This window comes from Paramormyrops kingsleyae, chromosome 22 (assembly GCF_048594095.1).
Source record: "Paramormyrops kingsleyae isolate MSU_618 chromosome 22, PKINGS_0.4, whole genome shotgun sequence".
Classification (NCBI taxonomy): Eukaryota; Metazoa; Chordata; class Actinopteri; order Osteoglossiformes; family Mormyridae; genus Paramormyrops; species Paramormyrops kingsleyae.
Window position 1 is genome coordinate 17093911 of NC_132818.1, and position 23605 is coordinate 17117515.

Genomic DNA, 23605 nt, shown 5'->3' on the forward strand with positions numbered 1-23605 from the left:
GTATGAAACAGGAGAACTGGATAGAGAACCTCACAAACATGGGGAGACCCCATATGATTAATTTGCTGAATTTCCAGTCACATTTCTGCAAAATAGTACAATCCACAGTCAACTTATGACAAAGTTTAGGACCAAATGTAATGTTCAATGCAGTACAAAGAATTAACTATGGAAATGATAAGCGGAGTGAATATTGCTGTTTGCCTTTGGAATGACATGGAACTAGGAAAACACAGAGACACAAATTTCATCAAAGGAGCTGAATGAATCAGGAAAGTCATTTAATAATACATATACAACTTTACAAATTTGACGTTTTAAAAACCTCTGATAAAGTAATATATGATGCGATTCCTACCTGTGTAAGTGAATTGTAAAATATCTTGAGAAAGTCTCTCAACTTCAATAAAGTAATTATTTTCACAATTGCTTAATTTAGATTCTAATCCATTGCAGAAATGCTCACTTATCAATAAATTGGATTGGGTATAAACAAAATATTCAGGTCCTCCAACAAATTCTAGTGGTCCACAGCCCAGATCGTTCCCTACCACTGTGACAGGATTTTGAAGGTCATTTAGGTCAGTGAAATACGGTGTTACTGTCCACCATTTTCCCCACTGATACACCTGTACTGTTCCAGCACAAGGACTGCCTCCATCCACCAATGTCACATAATTATGTCCTAAAGAAATAAAAGAGTAAACTGTGAAACAAAATGAACATCACATTTGATATGTGTCTTTAATGCATTCTTGGAAATTGAAGAGAGAGAATGCACAAATCCTGAAATAAGAGAATCATATAAAATGTTCAGAGTAGGAGCAACTTTCAATAACTTAGAAAATGTTAAGAGATTAAATCAGGGCAATACTTAATTGCTAAAACGTTCAATTAAATTAATAAGTATTAGAAATTAATAGTAAACTCACCACTACAAACCAATCCTACAGCATGGCGATGTGTACAGTTCTGTTCTGATCTATCTGACATGAGACATTCATTGAGAAATGATTCCTCTCCTTCACAATGGAAGTCTTTATACCAGATGGGACCTTCTCCTTCACCAAAATGGGCCCCCTTGTGTAGAGCTGAAGGAGCCCCACAGTCCAGCTCCCTACAGACAACCTCAGCATCCTGCCAGTCAAAGTTACCATCACACACTGTAGCCCAGGACTGACTGAACTTCACCTCCAGCCTCCCAGAGCAGCGATCAGCTCCACCCACAAGCCTCACATGGTCTGAAACAGTGTAATAAAAACAGATACGAGTTTAAAGTTGGTAACATACCATAAATATTGGCTAAATGTGTTCGATATTAAATTTATCACTTAAAACAGAAAATCAAGAAGCTTCATACACACAAAATGTATTACAATCCAAGAAACCATTTCTCTCACCTGAACAAATAATTCCAGCATCAAAAATGTGAGGAATTTCCATGTATCTGAAATCCAGTGATCTACACTCCCTCAGTGCAGACTCTGACCCACTGCAGGAAACATCTCTCAGCAACACCCTTCCAGAACCTTCTCCAAAGTGAGCTCTTATAGGTGCTAATACAGCAGTCCCACAGCCCAGCTGTCTACACACCACTGATGCATCATCAAGGTCCCAGTCATACTGGGCTATAGTCCCCCACTCTCCCCAGCGATACACCTCCACTCTCCCAGAACAAGGACTGCTTCCATTCACCAGCCTCAGGTCCTCAGGCCCTGTTAGGACACAGCCGAGCTGCTAAGACACTTCAGAAGGATCATTGGTCTAATGTCAGAGTATTAATAATACAGCTGGTTACCTGTGCAGCTCAGTCTGATATTGCTGTTGTTTTTGCAGTTCTGTTCTGATCTAACAGAGGTGAGACATTCATGGAGGAAGGATTCCTCTCCTTCACAGTTGAAGCCTTTATACCAGATGGGACCTTCTCCTTCACCAAAATGGGCCCCCTTGTGTAGAGCTGAAGGAGCCCCACAGTCCAGCTCCCTACAGACAACCTCAGCATCCTGCCAGTCAAAGTTACCATCACACACTGTAGCCCAGGACTGACTGAACTTCACCTCCAGCCTCCCAGAGCAGCGATCAGCTCCACCCACAAGCCTCACATGGTCTAGAATCACAAAAAATAAAGGGAAATGTAATCTTGTATTAAATAAATGTTTTTTTTTTAAAGTGACCCAGAAATGACCCTATAAAGACATCATTTTCTAGAGAAGCGATTAATACTATTGTTTTCTTGTCACAGGCCTTTATTTTACAACTTGTGTTACCCTCATTAACAATGATTACCTGGTGTGACATATTTTAAATATAACATTTGTCTCTAATATTTACAGATTAGTCACTTGGATTTAAAAATAAATAAATAAACAACTTTATCTTTAATAGAACCAAGCGTTAAAAGTAGACATCAAACCTGAGCAGATGACAGCAGCATCCAGTGTGTGCGGTAAGTCATGCTCTCTGCCATCCAGTGATCCACACTCCCTCAGCGCAGACTCTGACCCACTGCAGGAAACATCCCCTAGAACCATCCGCCCAGAACCTTCTCCAAAGTGAGCTGCACCTGGTACAGATACAGCAGAGCCACAGCCCAGCTGTCTACACACCACCGTGGCATCATTCATGTCCCAGTTACGCTGATAAACGGTCCCCCACTCGCCCCAGCGATACACCTCCACTCTCCCAGAACAAGGGCTGCTTCCATTCACCAGCCTCACATCAGCAGGCTCTGTGGAGACACAGGAGATACAGTTATGTCCAAATCAAAAATATTGATCAGTTCTCTTATGAGAGAAAACATACATGTGAATATGACATATCTAATAGAACATAATTTAATTTAAAATTCAATCGAAACGATTTAATACCGGAAAGGTGGTTATATCCCTGTGTATGTGTGAGAATGTATTTCACCTGAACATGTCAGTGTTACAGTATGATTTGTACAGTTCTGTTCTGGTCCAGTTGGGGTGAGACATTCATGTAGGAAGGATTCCTCTCCTTCACAGTTGAAGCCTTTATACCAGATGGGACCTTCTCCTTCACCAAAATGGGCCCCCTTGTGTAGAGCTGAAGGAGCCCCACAGTCCAGCTCCCTACAGACAACCTCAGCATCCTGCCAGTCAAAGTTACCATCACACACTGTAGCCCAGGTATTTCCATCTCTAATCTCCAGTCTCCCAGAGCACTTCTGAGGCCCCCCCACAAGCTGGACAATTGAGTGACCTAACAAATAATAATAATAATAAAAACATTAAATTACTTTGTGTAAACAAAACAAAGCATAAATTGACATTAGTACTTTATAATGCAGTACACACATATATAGCTCTTTTATTTTTCTTCCTACATATTTTTTTGTGCTTACAAAATAAATGTATTCTTTAGTTGCACAGGTAGAGGTAAGAGATTTGTTACCTAAAAATGTGAAAACTGCATTAGCTTTGCAGTGGCTGTTTCTTACCTGAACAGATCACTCCAGCATCAAGTACATGAGGACGACGGAGTGACCCTGATATCTTATCAGCCTCTTGAGATGGACACATAGACAGTGTCGGCTCTGATCCATTACAGGAAACCTGAAAAATTAGCTCCTTCCCAGAACCTTCTCCAAAGTGAGCTCTACCAGGAGTGGCTACAGCAGACCCACAGCCCAGCTCTCTACACACCACTGTAGCGTCATTCATGTCCCAGCCAAGCTGTCTTACTGTCCCCCACTGTCCTCCACGATTCACCTCTACTGTCCCAGCACAGAGACTCCCTCCCTTCACCAGTCTCACCTCCTCATGTCCTGTAGGTAGAAAAGTCAGAGTCATTGGCTAATTTCTTCTACAGTCTAAACACATACAGGTAGTTAAATCGGCTGCCCATTGTATGTCCACCCTGCATGTTACCGTCATTATTAATGTAATTAGAGGCACCGGGGGCTGGGAGCGTTTTTCCGGCAGCCTGTGCAGGGCCCATTTTCCTGATAACGGCGACTCTTAGCGTCTAAAGTTGCATCTTTCGAAAGGTATTTGTTTTCCTAAAAGTGTTTCCCAAACAATCTCTTAAGAGATTGCTAAAGGGAGAGCTTAAATGCAAACTTAATAGGCGCTGGAACACCTGATTGGTTGAGATTAATGGCTCGAGAATTGATGTTTCCCTCCATGCAGCAATTGCTTGACAGCCGCATGAGAGAAAGTGAGGTTCTTTGTATAAATATAACATTGCAGAAATGCTTCAAAATATGTCATTAATCAGAACTGAGGAGAAGCTAAAAATAAAATACAAAATTAACTAATTGAATCATCTAACATAAATGATATTTGGTGCACAAACCCCAAATGTAGTATCATCAGTTTATTTTTATTTGTTCTATAAAACACCTGCGTGCACCAACATGTATGCATTGGAGCATTAAGAGACAACTTAAGGTAGAATTTACGAATGATAGAGCGTTAAGAATGTTTCCGTAAACTGGGCCCTTGGTGTTCCGCTGCCATGTTCCCCTGCCTTGTTCTCCTGCCTTGTTCTCCTGTCTTGTTCCCCTGCCTTGTGGCCGACGCTACTTGGGATAGACTCCAGAAGCAGAAGTCCTGCTGTATTTCCTGTATTATCTAACCAGGAGCTCGATTATAAATATAAGCAAACCGTTTCAGTGGTATTTGTGGTAACCAGATAAGCAAATGCAAACATACTCAGAGATGACTTTTTTCTTCATATTTCATTAGCAGATGCTTTTCCCCCAAACAACATAAATTTTTGTTGAGAGAAAGTCAGTCCCTGGAGCATTTGGGTATAAAGGGCCACATTCAAGGGCCCTATGGGATTTCAACCAGCAACTGCCAAATCATATGTACTGTACAAGCATAGCATGCTAACCCACTAAACCACATAAATCTCCTACATTAAATACATATCCATTCCCTCAGACTGTCTTCAGGTTGATTTAGTAGCTACGCTGAAATAATTATAATACAGTACATAATAATAATAATAGTAATAATAATAATGATAATGATAACACAGTAACAATAAAAGTAACTACACATAGAACTACAGTGCATGTCGTGCCGATGAACCGGTGAAGCCACACAATATTTTCATGAGCGTAACAAGGATGTGCATTCATCCGTTATTACAGACTCGAATTTGTAATGTAATTGCAATCAAAGAAGTATGTTTGTAAGTACGAGTTGTCCATAAATCAGACATTCTTAGCTCAGGAACTGCATGTATATAGTGTCTCCTTTCGGCTGGTACAGTCCGACACCAATGTATCAGTTTCTACTACAGCATGGATGCAGGCCAGGATATGGATGTACACAACATGTGTGGAAGGGAAGTTCTAGTCGGGCAGGGAGGGGTGTGGAGGGAGCATTGTCAATGTCATAGGAGACTGACTGTGTGTGTGTGTGTGTGTGTGTGTGTGTGTGCGCCTTGCGCTGACCCTGAACCTGGAAGCTGAAACTGCCCGTTTCTGCAGATATTCAGAGTCTCCGTTGCCTTGCGGAGAGAACGGGACGTATTACACAGGCAGCGCTATACCACAGAGGAAGATAACGGGGGAGCAGCCAGAAATACAGAATAGAGAAGCAGGTGTATATTCTTCTGTAGTCTTATATGTCTGCTATGTTTAATCTGGTTTGCTTGATTGCATGGAATGGAATGTTGAACAGAAATGTGTGAAGTTCTACCAAGGGTGGGATGCAGCTGATGGGGAATGGCTGTCTGTCCCTGTCCTTGTACCTGAGCCTAGAGCAACGTGGAGGTGCACAAGGTCACCACCTCTGAGGCCATCATGTTTTTTATAACCAATGGGGCAGAAGATTTCTTCTTAGTGGGGTTACAGAAATGTAAAAGAACCGAGCCATTCTGTTGTTGGGGGGGGGGGGGGCTTCATTTCTTTGGAACGGGAATACTCTGTTACTTCATACCTGGTGCCGAACAAAGAGAATAATTTATTTTTACTTCCACAAATGCAGAACCAAAAGCTTCAGTATAGATCAGGAGACATTTTCTGAACATGGCCCGTATGTGGTCTTTCAATACATTCACACACAATAAAATGGTTTCATGAGTAATATATATAATCCCAGATTCTGACCAAGACACTGTTTGAATATGACCCAAGAAGAGAGGGTCTGGTCCCAGGAGCTGGTTCTGTTTGCTAAGAAGAGCAGAGGCAGCAGAGAGAAGAAGACGAGGAACAGGCAGCTCCCCATGTTTATCAGGGCAGATCAACCTCCTCCTGTGTGATGTGGAGACGCCAACCTGCACCCTGTGATCTGAGAGCTTCTGCTGAAGGTTCCAGCACCAAGTGAAGACTCAGCCCCCACCAGCCTCAAGCCCACCAATCACAATCAGCCCCCACCAGCCTCAAGCCCACCAATGACATTCAGCTTTGCCTTATTTGACTAAGAGTAGGAAACTCACTAATAGTTCAAACAGGTACAATGACAAATCAGAAGATTGTACTGTACACGTCCCATACTGTATATACAAACAACATGTCATATCATCACTGCTGGTGAAATCTTGAAATAATAATAATTTTTTATGTTTATTACAAAAGATAGAAAACTTTACCAAAACATGTACATTTCGTACATTCTCAGATGATAACACGTATCTTGTTATTCTCAAAATAATTTTTGAATGGGAAAGTATATTGCAATGAAATTCAACATCTGAAGCTCTGAATTTTTTTGACCTATCAACATACTAAAAAGAAAGAAACTATTTGGATCTGTGCCAGGCCACAACAGGGAAGTTATTAACACTAAAACATGCAACAATTCTGCATGTTCATTATACTTCAAGTAGTAACAAACCTCTACATTCACCGCAATAATTGGAAAATGTCACAGTGAGAAAAAACGTAAGCAAAGGAAAAATACTAGTCAAAAAGACAACTGTTCCTACAGTTCACTGAACATTATCACGGAATTCATGCACCTGTCACTGACCACATGACCCAAAAATCTGACTCCAGCTTCTAAACAAGATCCTGGCTGAATATGGTCCAAGCAGACAGTACTTAGGTTCCTACCTGCTGAGGAGAGCAGAGGCAGCAGAGAGAAGACGAGGAACAGGCAGCTCCCCATGTTTATCAGGGCAGATCAACCTCCTCCTGTGTGATGTGGAGACGCCAACCTGCACCCTGAGATCTGAGAGCTTCTGCTGAAGGTTCCAGCACCAAGTGAAGACTCAGCCCCCACCGGCACCAACCCCACCAATCACACTCAGCCCCCACCAGCCTCAAGCCCACCAATCACAATCAGCTTTGCCTTATTTGACACCAGGGTAGAAACTGTCTAATAGTTGAAATAAGTACAATGACAAATCAGAAGGTACTGCTGTAGACGTCTCCATATATACCAATAATGTGTTACTTCCGCGGACACCTCCTACAGCCTGAAGACACGACCGGATGCCGATTTAACCTAAAGAGGGGAAAAGACAGAGAAATGACTGTAATGTTAAATATAAATGACACAGGATCAGATACACAGTGACTTACATGCCTGAAGAATCCGGACAGTCTTCCATGCTGAATGTGATCTGACACAGTAATGATAAGATATTTGTATCTGATGTAAATTCTCATAAAAAATGTTTTTGCTCCCATTAAGTGATAAACCAGTGGTATTCGACTGGCCTTATTTGATTGGCTTCAGTTCATATCCATACTAAAGCAGCATGATGATTATAGTCAAACTGGACAGCTCCCTCAAGCAGTCTGGGGACACATCAGCAATGATATGGGTCAAAGGGCCTGTCCACCTTCTACCACTAACAATCACACTAGTCTAAAACTGTTCCAGGTATATTTTCAGACATTCATTCATCTTCCATCATCAAATATCCTGTATTGAGTTCATGGTGACATGGAGCTAATCTGAGAGAACACAGGGCAAATGGTAGAGTATACAATGGGGTTGTCCAAGCCATCACAAGCAACACGATCAAACTCTAAAGGCAATTCAGAGCAACTGATTCACCTTAATAACCTGTCTTCAGACTATGGGAGACAAAGGGGGAGACCCAGAATAAACCACCACAAACTGGGACAGAACACACAAGCTCCACACACAGACAGCTGGGGTGGGACTCGAACCCACAACCCTGGAAGCGCAAAGCCATAATCCTAAGCACTCAGGCACTGCCTCACCTGCAAACTACATGCTTACATTATACAAACGAAAGTGTCTACTAAGCAAAAGTAAAGAGTGTAATATCCTGACACAGACACTCCATGCTGCCTGAGCACATTCACTCTGTAAATGACGTAACTCTGCCAGTGTGACGGCGGCGTTTGCAGCTTCTCTTGTGGATCCAGCAGTGTCTGTCAGCGCTGAGGAGCAGGAGGTCATGCTCTCACTGCAGCGTCTGAGCAGATGAACCAGCTGCCATGCTGCTCATTCTCCTCTGATCTCTGCAGCTTCTCCTCCCTCTCTCTCTCTCTCTCTCTCCTGTGCATCATAGAGCTGAGTCGTCTTTCCTCCCCACGCCTCCACTCTATACTTCCTCCCCTTAAGCCTGCGGTCTTACGCTGCCTGATGGCACCACGTTCGTTTCTCTCTCAGCTACCGGGGGCTACGATCCACTATCTCTCACTTCCATCTCCTAACTCTCTGCAGGGCGACGTCTCTTTGCATTTTTATATTTTTTCTGCTTTTTTCCGAGATACATCTGTGGTTAGCAAGTTTATTTATAATTTTTAAAGCTTTGAGAGAGAGGACTTGTACTGACACATGACAGTTTATATACAGTAAAACTAAAGTAGAATAAATGTGGCCCAAACAGTCCACTTTATAGGAAAATATGGACTAATTGTATCATAAGTGTGGAACGCAAGTCTGAGAATATTGTTAATTAAGCATTTTAGCAAAGATACAGTGTTGGCACCACAACTAATCAGACAGCTGGGTGTGAGATTTACAGTACACAGAAGGGTACGGAGGTGGGGGGGCGAACAGTGGTATTACCAGGATACCATTGGGGAAACATTCCTTTTTAGCATCTAAGGAGGATTACTTTGGGGGGCACAGACAGTCAGTTAGGGTACCAGGCCCCACCGGCACAAAAAATGGGTGGATGGTGTTAAGAAGATAAACTGGACACTGTGAGACATAGTGAAAGTGTCATTGTGTGTTACGTGTCAATGAATGTTTCAATGTTGAAGTATCACTAAAACAGAAAGACAGGGAAATTATAAACAAAATTTTATTTCAATGTTAAACAAAAAAACAATTTTATTAGGTAACTCAGAAAAGAGAAAAAGATAATTAACTACTTTGGTACTTACACATTTTAATGTTTAAGCATATCTTTATCTAAATGGTTATTTGCCTGGATAGTATAGAAACATTTTAAAATAAAAAATATACGTAAATGTACTTTTACTTATGTGCACTGATACACAAGCATTGATACAGTTCTGCCTCCCCCAGGCCCCTCCCTCTCACAGAAGCCCCTCTCCCACATCATCATAGTTAGTGATGTCATCATTAGGCAGCCCCCTTTCCTGGGTGAACAACAGCTCAGTCATGTGTCCTACAGGGTGACTGTGGTGGAGATCTGTCAGAGAGGCACACAGACACACAGACCTTTGGGTGAATGTGTGTGTAGCTCTGATTGCTGATTGAGGAAGAGGCAGCATGCTGTCATGTTTCATTTATATTATGTGTAATATTTCAAAAATAACCTTTACGTTCCATAAAAAAGTAACATACTGTATGTCCAAGCAGTTAGTGAAATACTTGTTATCGTGTCACACTTGAGATATTCATAATTCCATGTTTAGTGATAACAATCAGCATAACAGAAGGCCTGGGCTGAGATTATATCAAACTCAGTCTGATTGGAGCAAAGTGACCAGCTGATCCCTTTAGAGCCGCTCACCTGGCTGAGAGTCAGGGTGATGCTGCACAGAGACGACATCATAGTCTTTGGTCTGGCTGTCAGTGACATCATCATAGTCATTGGTCTGGCTGTCAGTGACATCATCATAGTCAGGTGTCTGATCTGTGGGGTTGTCATTGTAGTACTCCAGGGTATCTACCCCTACAACCACAAAGTCAAGATGAATGAGATTTCTAAAGTGAATGTTTCAGAAATCCTGGAAGTATGTAAAGTTGGTGACTGACCTCAAACCTGAAGTCCATCACACATTTGTTAAGAAGGGAAACCTGGTATTGCTGGGCAGAGAAAATCTCACCTTTCAACTTTTCTGGAGTCACTTTCTCACAAACATGGTTACCATAGTTTTCTGGGTCGTCTCCAGTGATCATCTTCTCTAAATCATAATAACATGAGACACACATCACATCAGTGCCTGTCAGAAGAAATTTTCTGAATTCTTACTTTTTAACCTTGCGTATAATTAATTATTTCTAAGCTGATCTGCACCATCATTACCTAAGAGATTGACTCCTTCAGCTTCCCCCACATCTTCATACCCTGAGGGCAGCTCATCTGGAAGGTCACTCCCTGACACCAGAAGAAGGGTTAGTGACACTTTTACACTCCTGGCAGATCTTTACCTGGCTGCAGTTATATGATGTTCAGCTAAATATACAGTCAGACTCCAGTGTGGAGACCTATCCTCTCTGAACAACGTACTGATGTCATCATGGATGAACCTGACTGTGCACAAATTCACCTCACTGTCACAGCACCTTGTGAATGAGTGTCACAGAGTGATTGTGGTGGTTTCTCAGCAGTGATACATACTTCAGTTAAGTTACCTCTCTTAACTTGGGCACGTTTGTAATCTATTTCCTCATAGATGGCGGGAGGCAGCTGTTTATTGTCACTCTGAGCAAGTTCTGTGAAGGATAAAGACACAAATGTTATTATGTATGAAGTTTAAAACCAACCTGAGACATGGATATACTTCATAGCTGTGGGACCCCTTCTTTAGTAATAAGGAAATCGGAGGTTAACAGAAAGTAAAATCCAGAAGAGTGAGACTTGAGTGACACATCGTACAAAGAATCATTTAGCTGAAGGTTTAACAAGCAGATATGGACAAATTCGCTATGCTACTAATGGAGAAAACCCACTGCTCTATAAATTATCAATTGACCAAAAATTAGTAAGACAAATGAAATCTAAATGATTTTATAAAATACTGTCCTACCTCTTGTCAGGATCCAGTTCCTGTAGACCAGTCTAACCACCAGCAGCAGAAGTACTGAGATCAGAAGCCCAAGAACCACTGAGGACACTGTTGGGTCAGACTGGTCTGTTTGCGTCTGAGTAACTGTGGGAGGTCCAGTGACATCTGGGGTGATTTCTGTGACACCTACAGGAATGATATTGGTGTTTATTACTGTCAGGTTAAGGGACAGAATAAGTATTTTAGCCTCATATTTAATAACTACAAAACCACACTATCAGAGAGGATGCAGGAATGTACTTCCTGGCTTCACCTGCACAGGTGACCCCTGCGTCCTGCCTGTGTGAGCAGTCACTCTGCTTCAGTGAGTAAGAGCAGTGCCACAGGTGCAGCTCACTGCCCTTGCAGTTCACCTCATCCAGCCAGATGGCGCCGTCACCCCTCCCGAAGCGTCCGCCCCCTTCTGCCCCGAGAGCCGGCCCACAGCCCAACTGCCTGCACACCACCATGGCATCACGCAGGTCCCAGGACTCGTCACACACGGTCCCCCAGGAGCCGCTGTGATACACCTCCACCCTCCCAGAGCAAGTGTCTGTACCCCCTGTCAGTCTCAGGGGCAGACGGTCTAGTGGGGACACAGGAGACAGCTGAGGGTATTTGGAGCGGAACTCAGAGGGGACAGTACATTTAATACATACATCATTTCACGAATGAAAACAGGGTTTAGGTACAATAATCACATCAATCTCCATTTAATCAACAGTTTTAATAAAATAGTTACTTTAATTCTCATTCTTTGCATCATTCATGACTGTGTTATATATGGTGTAATAATTCCCTCTATGTTTCAAAGGCTTTTAAAACACATTCATACTATAAATCTGCAAATGAATCAAGCAAGAAACTTACTGTTACAGAAGTTTAGATCTGAAGTTCTGCAGAGCATGAAGTCTGATGGAGATTTCAGCTTTTCAGCATCTACAATAATCAGCAAGATAGAGAAATAATACATGGTTCATGGAACTTATTACAATACACTAAAACCTTGGATTGCGAGTAACTTCGCCTGCAAGTGTTTTACAAGACAAGCAAAAATTTTTAATAAATGTTAACTTGATTAACGAGCGAGGTCTTGCAATACGAGTATTACGTATACGCTTTGTCTGCCTAGTGTCACGTGATCACAACTCAGCCAATGGTTCTTCTCTCTCTCTCTCTCTCTCTCTCTCTCTCGCTGCGGGATTGTGGGTAATCATTTCCCATGCTCGGTCTCAGTCAGCATACCTCACTGATATAGTCAAAATTTAGTGGAAAAGCACCACCTGAATAAGGGCGTAGCAGTGCAAGCGATGAATCTGTTAAATGACAATGCAATGTCCACATTTCCACAAAATCAAAAAGGAGGCAAAAGCGACTGTCATTGGATTGGTTCCTTGTTAAAGTCGCGCAAAAAGAAGATTCCAGTGAGCCAACAGATAGCAGTGATTCTGTTAGTTATAGTGAAAGTCGTCCTACAAAATAACCTTCCTCTTCTCCTCTCTCTCGTCTCCCATCCATGATTCTTTACAAAGGTAAAGTACAGGATAATTTGTTTTATGTATTTTTACTTTATTATTTTTAGTAATCATTTTTATATGAATATTTTTTGGTTGTGAAATGAATCATCGGAGTTACCATTATTTCTAATGGGAAAATTCGCTTTGATTTTGGTTTGCTTTGGATTACAAGCACGTTTCCAGAACGAATTATGCTCGAAAACCAAGGTACCACTGTAAAAAAGTAAAGAGGCTTCACCTGAGCAGCTTGTTCTGGCAGCTTCTGAGCAGCCATTTGGCCCTTTGGAGGATGATGGACACTGCCAGAGTGATGCATCATGGGATCGACATTTTCCAAAGTCCAGCCCTTTCAGGTCAGGACTGAGCCTGGATATTGTCTTAGTCACTGTCCCCTTGTCTCCACAGCCTAACTGGCGACAGATGACAGCTACTGTTGGTTGTTCCAGACCATCAAAGCACACACTTGCCCAGGTGCCATTGTAGTAGACCTCTGTGTGGCCAGAACATCCTTCAGACAGACGCAGCTCCTTGTGCTCTGTGGTGAAAGACACACAAGGAACGTGAACCATTATTGTTCAGTGTTTACAGAATCCACTGGACACTGTCTGTCTCTAAAATGACAGAATGCAGTTTCATGCAGAGCTGGATCTGCTTTACCTGAACACACAACACCCACATCCTGCTTGTGCCCACAGTCCTTCCCCCCCCACTCCACTGAGGGACAGTCCCACAGGGACGACTCGTTCCCCACACAGCCCAGCTTGCTTAGCCAGATGGGTCCAGTCCCTGGGCCAAAGTAAGTGGGTACAGGGATCTGCCCACTGAGGGCTGTCCCACAACGGAGCTGCCTGCACACCACCTGAGCCTCAGGCAGAGCCCAGGACTCATGGCACACTGTCCCCCAAGAGCCCCTGTGGAAGACCTCCAGCCTCCCTGCACAGTCACTGCCTCCCCCCACCAGCCTGAGGGACCTGTGGTCTGGGAGAGAAGACAGAGTGAGGAAGGAAGATCTACCAACCCAGGGAGCTCACATGACAACATTCATGCTGTGAATCAAGAGTAACACACACATGTGAACTAAAGGTCAGTACATCTAGGTGTCCTAATGTCATCAAATGTTCCATTTTTCTAGCAAGGATTCATGAATTAAACAGTTACAAGTATCTCTCTCAAACAGCCATAACACATCCTGCTGACACAGATCCCACTGATGTGGAGAAACTCACTAGAGCAGACCATGGACACCTGGTCACTGGGGCGGCAGTTGAGGACATGTGGAGGTCTGCATTTCCCCAGGTGAGACTCAGTTCCTGAGCAGTGAAAGCCTGTCACACACTTGTCACTGTCCCCTGTCCTTGACAGGTATGATCTGTAGATATTTGTTGCAGAGCCACAGCCCAGCTGTCTGCAGACCACAGATGCATCCATGGAGCTCCAGGACTCTTGGTGAACCTTCTGCCAGGTCTGGTTGTAGTAAACCTCCACCCAGCCCTCACAGTCACTCCCTCCAGACAGCAGCCTGACACCCCCATCAGAGGAAGAAGGGGTTGAACCTGTGAAAAAAAATCAAAACTGTTAATAAGAACCCTAATAAAATAGGAGAGTCTCCATACTGTGGAGTTTAATTGCTATTTATGGTAATATTTGCTCCGTCTCTCTCTGGACTATAACTGACTTGTCAGTCCTCACCAGTGCAGACGACTCCTGCATCCTGCCCATGAGAACAGGCTGTTCGTCTCCATGGGGACACTGCACACTGGGAGAGGCGAGTCTCATTCCCCTGACAATGAAACACATCGGGCCAGATGGGCCCAGTGCCCCCCCCAAACCAGGCCTGTCCCAGGGCAGCCACAGCGCCCCCACATTTCAGCTGCTGGCACAGGACAGTGGCGGCTCTCATGTCCCATGAAGCATCACACAATGTCCCCCATGTTCCATTGTAGCTCATCTCCACTCTACCAGAGCAGTGGTCAGGACCATCCCTCAGCCTGAACCGTGTGTATCCTGGGAGCAGCATGAAGAGAGAGAGCAAAGAATGAAGATGAGATACACTGAAATGTCACTCAGATAATAATAATAACAGAGTGAGGGTGTCTGAGAGCAATGATACTCTTACCAGAACACACCAGGCCCACATCATTCTCATGGCCGCAGGTCCTGTTATGTGTCATTTTGGAACAGAAAACAAGATGAGACTCGTTTCCCTGACACTGAAACTCCTCAGACCACACCCCTCCTTCTCCCTGACCAAGGGCAGCTCCCCCCAGCAGCTGTGCAGGTTCCCCACAGCCTAGTGATCTACAGACCACCTCAGCGTCCTGCCAGTCAAAGTCAGCGTCACACACTGAGCCCCAGATTCTTCCGTGCTGAATCTCCACTCTCCCAGAGCACATGTGACTCCCTCCTATCAGCCGAATCCCTCGATGGCCTGAGGTGGAAACAGACATGCTAATTTGATTTGTTAAGTTACTATAAAAGACCTTTAATGTGGAGTTAATCTTTGATCCAACATTAAACTTGGAACCATTATGATTAAGGCAAAATAAGAAGTGTATTGTCAGATTAATGTAATGTAAAAAAATGCAGACTTTGGTTATACATTGCGACACTTCAAATATTGACAATTCTGTTACAGAATCACACACTCAAATGAAGTGTATACACAAATGACTGAAACCTTAGAAAACCAGTCAAGACAATCATTTCCTTTACTTGAAAGCTTCTATCAGCCACTCTATACTATTGAATCTTTTGTATAGTATTAATAAAGCACAAAATTCATGAATGTATACATTTTCCCTGCACCATTTCTCCAGTGCAGCCTCACATCCTTTTCTATACCACACACACCAATAGGCAGAGTGCAGCCAGGAGGGGAACTCAATTTGTCCCTGGGGAACCCATTCTAACAAGTACACACTATGGGCAATTAAGAAATACTTTGCATGACCACATGTTTTTGGACTGAAGAATAAATGAGAGAATCAGGTAGAGAAATGATAATTTTATATTAACTTTACATCTTCAGTTATGTGTCTGCAAAGTGCCATAATGCACAGTTCACTGTACAATGAACTCTAGGAGAAAATGAAGTCAAGTTCTATTACAGTGTGTAGGTATTGCCAGAGAAATGATAATTGGCTGCAAAGACTCAATATTGTTGCATGATTTTGGAAACATGGAACTAAGCAAATGCAAATAGATATGAATTTCACTGAAATGGCTGAATGAATCAGGAAAGTTGACTAATGATACATATTTGTCATAAAAAGCGTGACATTTTACATAACCTCATTCAGTCGTATATGACTCCCACCTGTGTAATGTAATTGATGGATTTCTTCAAAAAGTACCTCAGCTTTAATAATGTAATATTTTTTGCAATTTCTCAATTCAGATTCTAATCCAATGCTGAAATGTTCAGTTATCAATGTATTTGATCCAACAAGGCAAACATTCAGGTCCTTCAAAAAATTCTAATGCTCCACAGCCTATTTCTGTTGCTGCCATGATGCAGTTATTGTATGATGTGATTCTTACCTGTGAAAATGACTTGACCAGCATCATCGGAAAGTATCTGAGCTTCAATAAAGTAATTATTCTTACAATTGATTAATTTATTTTCTAATCCGTTGCAGAAATGTTCACTTATCAATATATTGCTTTGAGTATAAGTTAAATATTCAGGTCCTCCAAGGGATTCCAATGGTCCACAGCCCATATCTCTGCCTGCCACACTGAGAGGAGTTAGAAGGTCATCTACACTAGTAAAATATGGTCCTGCTGTCCACCATTTTCCCCACAGATACACCTGCACTGTTCCAGCACAAGGACTGCCTCCATCCACCATTCTCACATAATCAGGACCTAAAGGAAATTTAAAAAATTAAACTGTGAAACAGAACAACCTTCATCTTTGATACATGTCACTGATGTATACATACTGAAATAAGTGGATATTATAAAGTAGCAGTAACTTTCAATAACAGAAAATCATAAAAGCTTAAATAAGGGCAATATGTAATAGCAACAATATTATATTGAATTAATAAGTATAAAAACCGAATACTGAACTCACCTGCACAAACCAATCCCACTGCATGGCCATTTGTGCAGTTCAGCTCTGATCTATCTGATATGAGACATTCATTGAGGAAGGATTCCTCTCCTTCACAGTGGAAGTCTTTAGACCAGATGGGACCTTCTCCTTCACCAAAATGGGCCCCCTTGTGTAGAGCTGAAGGAGCCCCACAGTCCAGCTCCCTACAGACAACCTCAGCATCCTGCCAGTCAAAGTTACCATCACACACTGTAGCCCAGGACTGACTGAACTTCACCTCCAGCCTCCCAGAGCAGCGATCAGCTCCACCCACAAGCCTCACATGATCTGTAATAGTGCAATGAAAATACTTAACCATTTTAAAACAGTATTATATCACAGAAGTTGACTAAATATTTTGGACATTTAGTATTAAATTTATCACTGTAACCGGAAAATTGAGAAACAACAAAACTGTATTAAAATACGACAAACTATGTCTCTCACCTGAACAAATAATTCCAGCATCAAAGATGTGAGGAAAATCCATGTATCTGAAATCCAGTGATCTACACTCCCTCAGTGCAGACTCTGACCCACTGCAGGAAACATCTCTCAGCAACACCCTTCCAGAACCTTCTCCAAAGTGAGCTCTTATAGGTGCTAATACAGCAGTCCCACAGCCCAGCTGTCTACACACCACTGACGCATCATCAAGGTCCCAGTCATACTGGGCTATAGTCCCCCACTGTCCCCAGCGATACACCTCCACTCTCCCAGAACAAGGACTGCTTCCATTCACCAGCCTCAGGTCCTCAGGCCCTGTTAGGACACAGCCGAGCTGCTAAGACACTTCAGAAGGATCATTGGTCTGATGTTACAGTATTAATAACACAGCTGGTTACCTGTGCAGCTCAGTCTGATATTGCTGTTATTTTTACAGTTCTGTTCTGATCTCTCTGACATGAGACATTTTTGTAGAAGTGATTCCTGTCCTTCACAGTGGAAGTCTTTATACCAGATGGGACCTTCTCCTTCACCAAAATGGGCCCCCTTGTGTAGAGCTGAAGGAGCCCCACAGTCCAGCTCCCTACAGACAACCTCAGCATTCTGCCAGTCAAAGTTACCATCACACACTGTAGCCCAGGACTGACTGAACTTCACCTCCAGCCTCCCAGAGCAGCGATCAGCTCCACCCACAAGCCTCACATGGTCTGTAAGTAAACAAATAAAATTAAAATTCTGGCTGAAAGATATTGGAAGATTATAATCAGATTAAAATGTAGTAAAATATAACGTTTAGGAAATTATTTAGAAACACCAATTTTAAGAGATCTGTGAATAAATGAGATAGTATTTTCTTATTTTCATTTCACAGTTTAAGATGTGCTAATCAGTAATGATGCCTTGTGTGAAATGTTGTATATTGTAAATACTCACAGGTAAACTGCATGGATTTTGAAAGTTTTTAATTTTCTCCCTCATAGAATCCAGTATTAAAAGCAGGTGCTGTAATAATGTGTCAAACCTGAGCAGATGACAGCAGCATCCAGTGTGTGCGGTAAGTCATGCTCTCTGCCATCCAGTGATCCACACTCCCTCAGCGCAGACTCTGACCCACTGCAGGAAACATCCCCTAGAACCATCCGCCCAGAACCTTCTCCAAAGTGAGCTGCACCTGGTACAGATACAGCAGAGCCACAGCCCAGCTGTCTACACACCACCGCGGCATCATTCATGTCCCAGTTACGCTGATAAACGGTCCCCCACTCGCCCCAGCGATACACCTCCACTCTCCCAGAACAAGGGCTGCTTCCATTCACCAGCCTCACATCAGCAGGCTCTGTGGAGACACAGGAGATAGTTATGTCCAATTTTACAGGTTAATAACTTTTAATTCCATAATTAGAGCAAAGAGACATGACAATATATCATATTTCATAATAAAAAACATTTAAATTAATATTTAACCAAAAATAATTGATCCTGGACAGGTATTTATAGCCCTGTATGTATATGACAATGTATTTCACCTGAACAGTTCAGTGTTACAGTGTGATTTGTACAGTTCTGTTCTGGTCCAGTTGGGGTGACACATTGATGTAGGAAGGACTCCTCTCCTTCACAGTGGAAGCCTTTATACCAGATGGGACCTTCTCCTTCACCAAAATGGGCCCCCTTGTGTAGAGCTGAAGGAGCCCCACAGTCCAGCTCCCTACAGACAACCTCAGCATCCTGCCAGTCAAAGTTACCATCACACACTGTAGCCCAGGTATCTCCATCTCTAATCTCCAGTCTCCCAGAGCACTTCCGAGGCCCCCCCACCAGCTGGACCACTAAGGGACCTACCAAGAAAGAAACAACTTTGTCCATAGAAAATTATAGCATAAGTAGTCATTTGTACTTTCTAATGTATCATACAGAATTATCTTTTTTTTCCTGTTTGATTTGTAAAAGAATAATTATAAGTATTAGCTTTGCAGTGGTTGTTTCTTACCTGAACAGATCACTCCAGCATCAAGTACATGAGGACGACGGAGTGACCCTGGCATCTTATCAGCCTCTTGAGATGGACACATAGACAGTGTCGGCTCTGATCCATTACAGGAAACCTGACTATGTAGCTCCTTCCCAGAACCTTCTCCAAAGTGAGCTCTACCAGGAGCGGCTACAGCAGACCCACAGCCCAGCTCTCTACACACCACTGTAGCGTCATTCATGTCCCAGCCAAACTGCATTACTGTCCCCCACTGTCCTCCACGATCACCTCTACTGTCCCAGCACAGGGACTCCCTCCCTTCACCAGCCGTACCTCATCTTGCCCTGTTGGTAGAAAACGTCTCATCATGGACTGTCCTCTGTACTCAGATGGCCAGTGAAAAACAATGAGGAATGGAGCAGGGGCGGAGCTAAAGGTGGGCCAGGCCGGTACACCGGCCCTGGGCCCGGGCCCTCTGCTGGATCGTTGAGGACCTTCCCATATACTAAATACACATAAAGTTATATTGATATAATTTCTCAGAAGCTCTTGACAGCTAGAACATATCGTTTGCATTTAAATTGTGACTTGTGATTTTATATATCATTCCTGATATACAATCTCATGTATGGCGTAATTTTTAATTTTTAGAAAAAATCTGTAAAATCCCTACAACAAACTTAAAATATAATACATAGTAATGTTTTGAAGTCAAACTAAGCTGTTCCTTTTGTATTTACTGATTTTCCGTTTGAGGAATTTGCAAAAAACTGCAGTGCATGATGGGTAGGATCTAAAGGCTGCCTAACGTCCACGTCCGTCTGATGACTGTATATAGCCTGATTATATGCTGTGGGCTTTTTAATTTGTTTGCAATTTCACCAGGTAGGCTGCCTTCTTTAAACTGTGTTTTGTTAGACTACATATTTCAGGATGTTTTATTGTAGTCTTTGTAAATATGTATATAGTTTAGCCTAACCCAGCCACTTAAGGGAGCAAGCCAGCTCAACTAGGTGCCCGTCCCAAGCCTGGATTAATGAGGAGGGTTGGCGTCAAGAAATAAAGAGACTATCTTTACTGCATCACTGATGTCAAAATATGGGAAATATGTGGTTGTATAAATAAATGCGTTAAAGTAGGTTAATGATTCTGTGCTGTCTAAATTGCATAAAAAGTTAGGCTACATGACATTTGAATGGGCTATACCTGGAGGCATGGATGCATTATGAGAATGAGATTGATTGATTCACTGATTCAATTGATTCAATGATTCATTTAGACAATACACTGAAAATTTTTGCAACAGAAATGGATGAGATGGGCAGGCAGCTGGAGGTGGAATTTTTGTCCTTGGTAAAACTCAGACGGTCTCCACACTGGTAACAACGTTATTTTCTAGGCATACAAATCTCCTCCTGTCTGAAAAGGCGTAGAAAACGCAATTTACCCACTAAAACTCTCGTTAAGATTTTTTGTGTTCTTGCACCCACACTTTAAAACTCGTTTCAGCGCCGCGACATATACGTGTGTGTGTGTGTGTGCGGGAGGGGAGTGGGGGCACGATCTGTTTTTCCCCGGGGTCTTGTGTGCAGTTGTTCCGCCACAGGAATGGAGGAATGGAGAACTATTCACTTTAATGCTCAGCTGTATAACAATCAAATGACGAAACAACATGTTTATGTTAAACAAGTTTTATTCTCTTGTGGCAAACAGTGGCTAAATGTTTGGCACTATTACTTCACACTTTCAGAGTTGGGGGTTAGAATCACGCTCCTCATGTGTTTGTGTGTGAAGTTAAAATGTCCTTTTTTGGTTGTGTGGGTTTCCTCTCACAGTTTAAATACATACAGGTAGTTAAATCGGCTGCCCATTGTATGTCCGTCCTGCATGTTACCATCATTATTAATGTAATTATGGGCACCGGGGGCCTGGAGCGTTTCCCCGGCAGCCTGTCCAGGGCGTTCCCCTGCTTTGTTCCCCTGCTTTGTTCCCCTGCTTTGTTCCCCTGTCTTGTTCCCCTACCTTGTTCCCCTACGTTGTTCCCCTGTCTTGTTCCCCTGTCTTGTTCCCCTGTCTTGTTCCCCTGCCTTGTGGTCTTTGTTACTGTTTCCCTGAGTGGCAGTTCTACTCCTTGTTAAAGGTTGTGTTTCTGTCATATTATGCCTAATACGCTAGATCAGGATAAAATGAACCACAAATTACACTACAAGATCAAAAGCAAACAATTGGAGCAGGGATAGAAGACGGCGCCTGAAGCTGCAGTGAAATATTACAGTAAGTTTATGTAATGAAATACTTAGCATAGCAGAGGTGCTGTATTTGTATCTGCTTATTGTGGGCGTCCATAGTACAGTACAGTATATACATTACTGTATGCAGACTGTATTACATGTTAGATATGGACAGCGGGTTCTTATATGGGCTCACAGCGCTTCCCATCTCCTGTATCTGTTACACTAAGCGATACACCTACTAACGTCCTACTGTGTCCACTTTCAGGTGTCTCTCGATCAATGTATATCAGGGGTGGCCAATCTTATCTACAAAGTCCCAGAATGTATGCAGGTTTTTGGGAGAACATATAGGTCAGCTGTTCAAACCCAGGTGTGAGGACTCCTCAGCCAATCAGTCCTCTTACTGGTAATTCTGGGTTGCGGTGAAAACCCTCATACACAACCAGGGGCGGATTAACGCACAGGCTAGATATGGCTTAAGCCTAGGGGCCCCACGTGTGCCAGCCTGCAAGGGGGCCCCCATTGGCGCGGAGGGGGCGGGGTTGGGAGGGCCCACAGACTACTGTAGCCTAGGGGCCTCTGTACACCTTAATCCGCCCCTGTACACAACAGCCCTTTGTGGAAAAGACTGCCGACCCCAGGTTCATTATAGACCTCAGATGTAAATGCAATCATGATCCAATCTTGTGTATCTCGGTGTAAGACTGTATTTAGTGACAGTGATATATTATTTCTTTGGCCGTGGACCTTTTATGACTTTGGTACGATTCTTTGTCATGAGCATGACCTGCCTGCGTATACATGGTACAACCATAGCTACTGTAGGTCAGTCTATCTGTCAGTCTATATAGGTTGATAATGAAGTGGGAGTCTGTGTGTATCCTACATGCCAATCGGTTTGATTCAGTTACACTTATCTGCTGCTATGGGTTTGCGCGTTCGCTGAGCTGGGAGTGTTCGTAAATATTCACATATTTTTACGCACAGGAATAAATGGAAAAATACCACTCTCTGCAGAATAATTTGCAAATCCACGATTGATAAATCTTCCTAGAAGAACAGAAGCACCAGAGTGAACAACTAGGACCCTAAATTTATCAGGGTAGATCAACCTTCTGCTAGGCTATATGGAGATGCTGATCTTCACCCTGAGCTCTGAGAGCTTTTGCTGAAAACTCCGCCCCCACCAGCCTCAACCCCACCAATCACATTCAACTTTGACTTATTAGACTAAGGAAAGGAAACTTTCTAATAGATCAAACAAGTATCACGACAAATCAGAAGATACTGCTGTATATTTCTCCATATATACTGAGAACACATCACATCACCAGTACCACTGCCGGATAACAATAAAACACAAAGCGGAAATGAGAGAAATGGCCACAAGATAGAAAACAGCTTCACGGTGGAGCGGGAAACGCGATTGGCTACACAGAGAATGTCAGTAATATGAAAAATGTTGGAATTCAACAATGAAGTTAAAGAATCTGAGATGCAAACTTGCAATTATAATTTTTCAGAAAGGTAGTACGACAGAGAAAATTTCCCTTTATCAAAATACAATGTGTGTGATGCTGCATTTTCAGATACGATATATTTCTTTAATCTTGAACAAATATTATATAGCAAAGTGTATAATATTACTAGCAAATCCAACATCTGAAAGCTCTGGGTTTTTTTAAATAGCAAAAATGATTAAACAAATGACATACTGAAGACTAGTGTCATACCAAAATAAAAGAAATCATGGAATAAAATCAGGTTTTCATTACACGTCAAGTACTGCGTGTCTGCATGCAACATAAAATTGAGATAATCTCACAGCGAGCAAAAATTTAAGCAATGCAAAACATATTTTAACTTAGCAATGAACTGAATGAACCTTCCCAAATAATTTATGCACCTGTGACTGACCGCATGACCCCAAAAATCTGACCCCAGCCTCTAACCAAGATCCTGACTGAATATGGTCCAAGCAGACAGTACTTAGGTTCCTACCTGCGGAGGAGAGGAGAGGCAGCAGAGAGAAGAAGACGAGGAACAGGCAGCTCCCCATGTTTATCAGGGCAGATCAACCTCCTCCTGTGTGATGTGGAGACGCCAACCTGCACCCTGAGATCTGAGAGCTTCTGCTGAAGGTTCCAGCACTAAGTGAAGACTCAGCCCCCACCAGCCTCAAGCCCACCA

The 23605-nt window shown here is 42.8% G+C and overlaps 2 protein-coding genes and 1 pseudogene across 2 annotated transcripts; all 3 read right to left on the reverse strand.

The window, feature by feature from the left end:
* Positions 1-7088, reverse strand: part of LOC111844910 (scavenger receptor cysteine-rich type 1 protein M160-like) — a 28850-nt pseudogene extending 21762 nt beyond the window's left edge.
* A 2360-nt stretch (positions 7089-9448) lies between these two features.
* On the reverse strand, positions 9449-16260 carry LOC111849498 (antigen WC1.1-like). The gene is made up of 13 exons (XM_072705234.1): positions 16204-16260; positions 14780-15091; positions 14353-14667; positions 13890-14216; positions 13321-13641; positions 12902-13198; positions 12017-12085; positions 11421-11732; positions 11129-11293; positions 10734-10814; positions 10405-10476; positions 9889-10050; positions 9449-9564 (listed from the first exon to the last, which is right to left on the reverse strand). The coding sequence occupies exons 2-13, from the start codon at positions 15054-15056 to the stop codon at positions 9449-9451; spliced, it is 2514 nt and encodes an 837-aa protein (XP_072561335.1). The 5' UTR covers positions 15057-15091; positions 16204-16260.
* Positions 16261-16780: 520 nt separating this feature from the next.
* LOC140581704 (scavenger receptor cysteine-rich type 1 protein M130-like) lies at positions 16781-23474 on the reverse strand. The gene is made up of 6 exons (XM_072705235.1): positions 23417-23474; positions 18736-18891; positions 18222-18545; positions 17704-17922; positions 17403-17524; positions 16781-16900 (listed from the first exon to the last, which is right to left on the reverse strand). The coding sequence occupies exons 1-6, from the start codon at positions 23472-23474 to the stop codon at positions 16781-16783; spliced, it is 999 nt and encodes a 332-aa protein (XP_072561336.1).
* Between the last annotated feature and the right edge of the window lie 131 nt (positions 23475-23605).

Coding starts and splice junctions, on each gene's coding strand:
- LOC111849498 (XM_072705234.1), bottom strand. CDS start 15,056: ATGTGCTCTGGGAGAGTGGAGATTCAGCACGGAAGAATCTGGGGCTCA. Junction 13,199..13,320: donor TGTGGGTGTTGTGTGTTCAG/GTAAAGCAGATC, acceptor CTTTCACCACAG/AGCACAAGGAGCTGCGTCTG. Junction 10,815..11,128: donor GAACTGGATCCTGACAAGAG/GTAGGACAGTAT, acceptor TATCCTTCACAG/AACTTGCTCAGAGTGACAAT.
- LOC140581704 (XM_072705235.1), bottom strand. CDS start 23,474: ATGGGGAGCTGCCTGTTCCTCGTCTTCTTCTCTCTGCTGCCTCTCCTC. Junction 18,892..23,416: donor GCCTCTCCTCTCCTCCGCAG/GTAGGAACCTAA, acceptor GGGCTCCTTCAG/CTCTACACAAGGGGGCCCAT. Junction 17,525..17,703: donor CTGGTATAAAGACTTCCACT/GTGAAGGACAGG, acceptor GTGTCCTAACAG/GGCCTGAGGACCTGAGGCTG.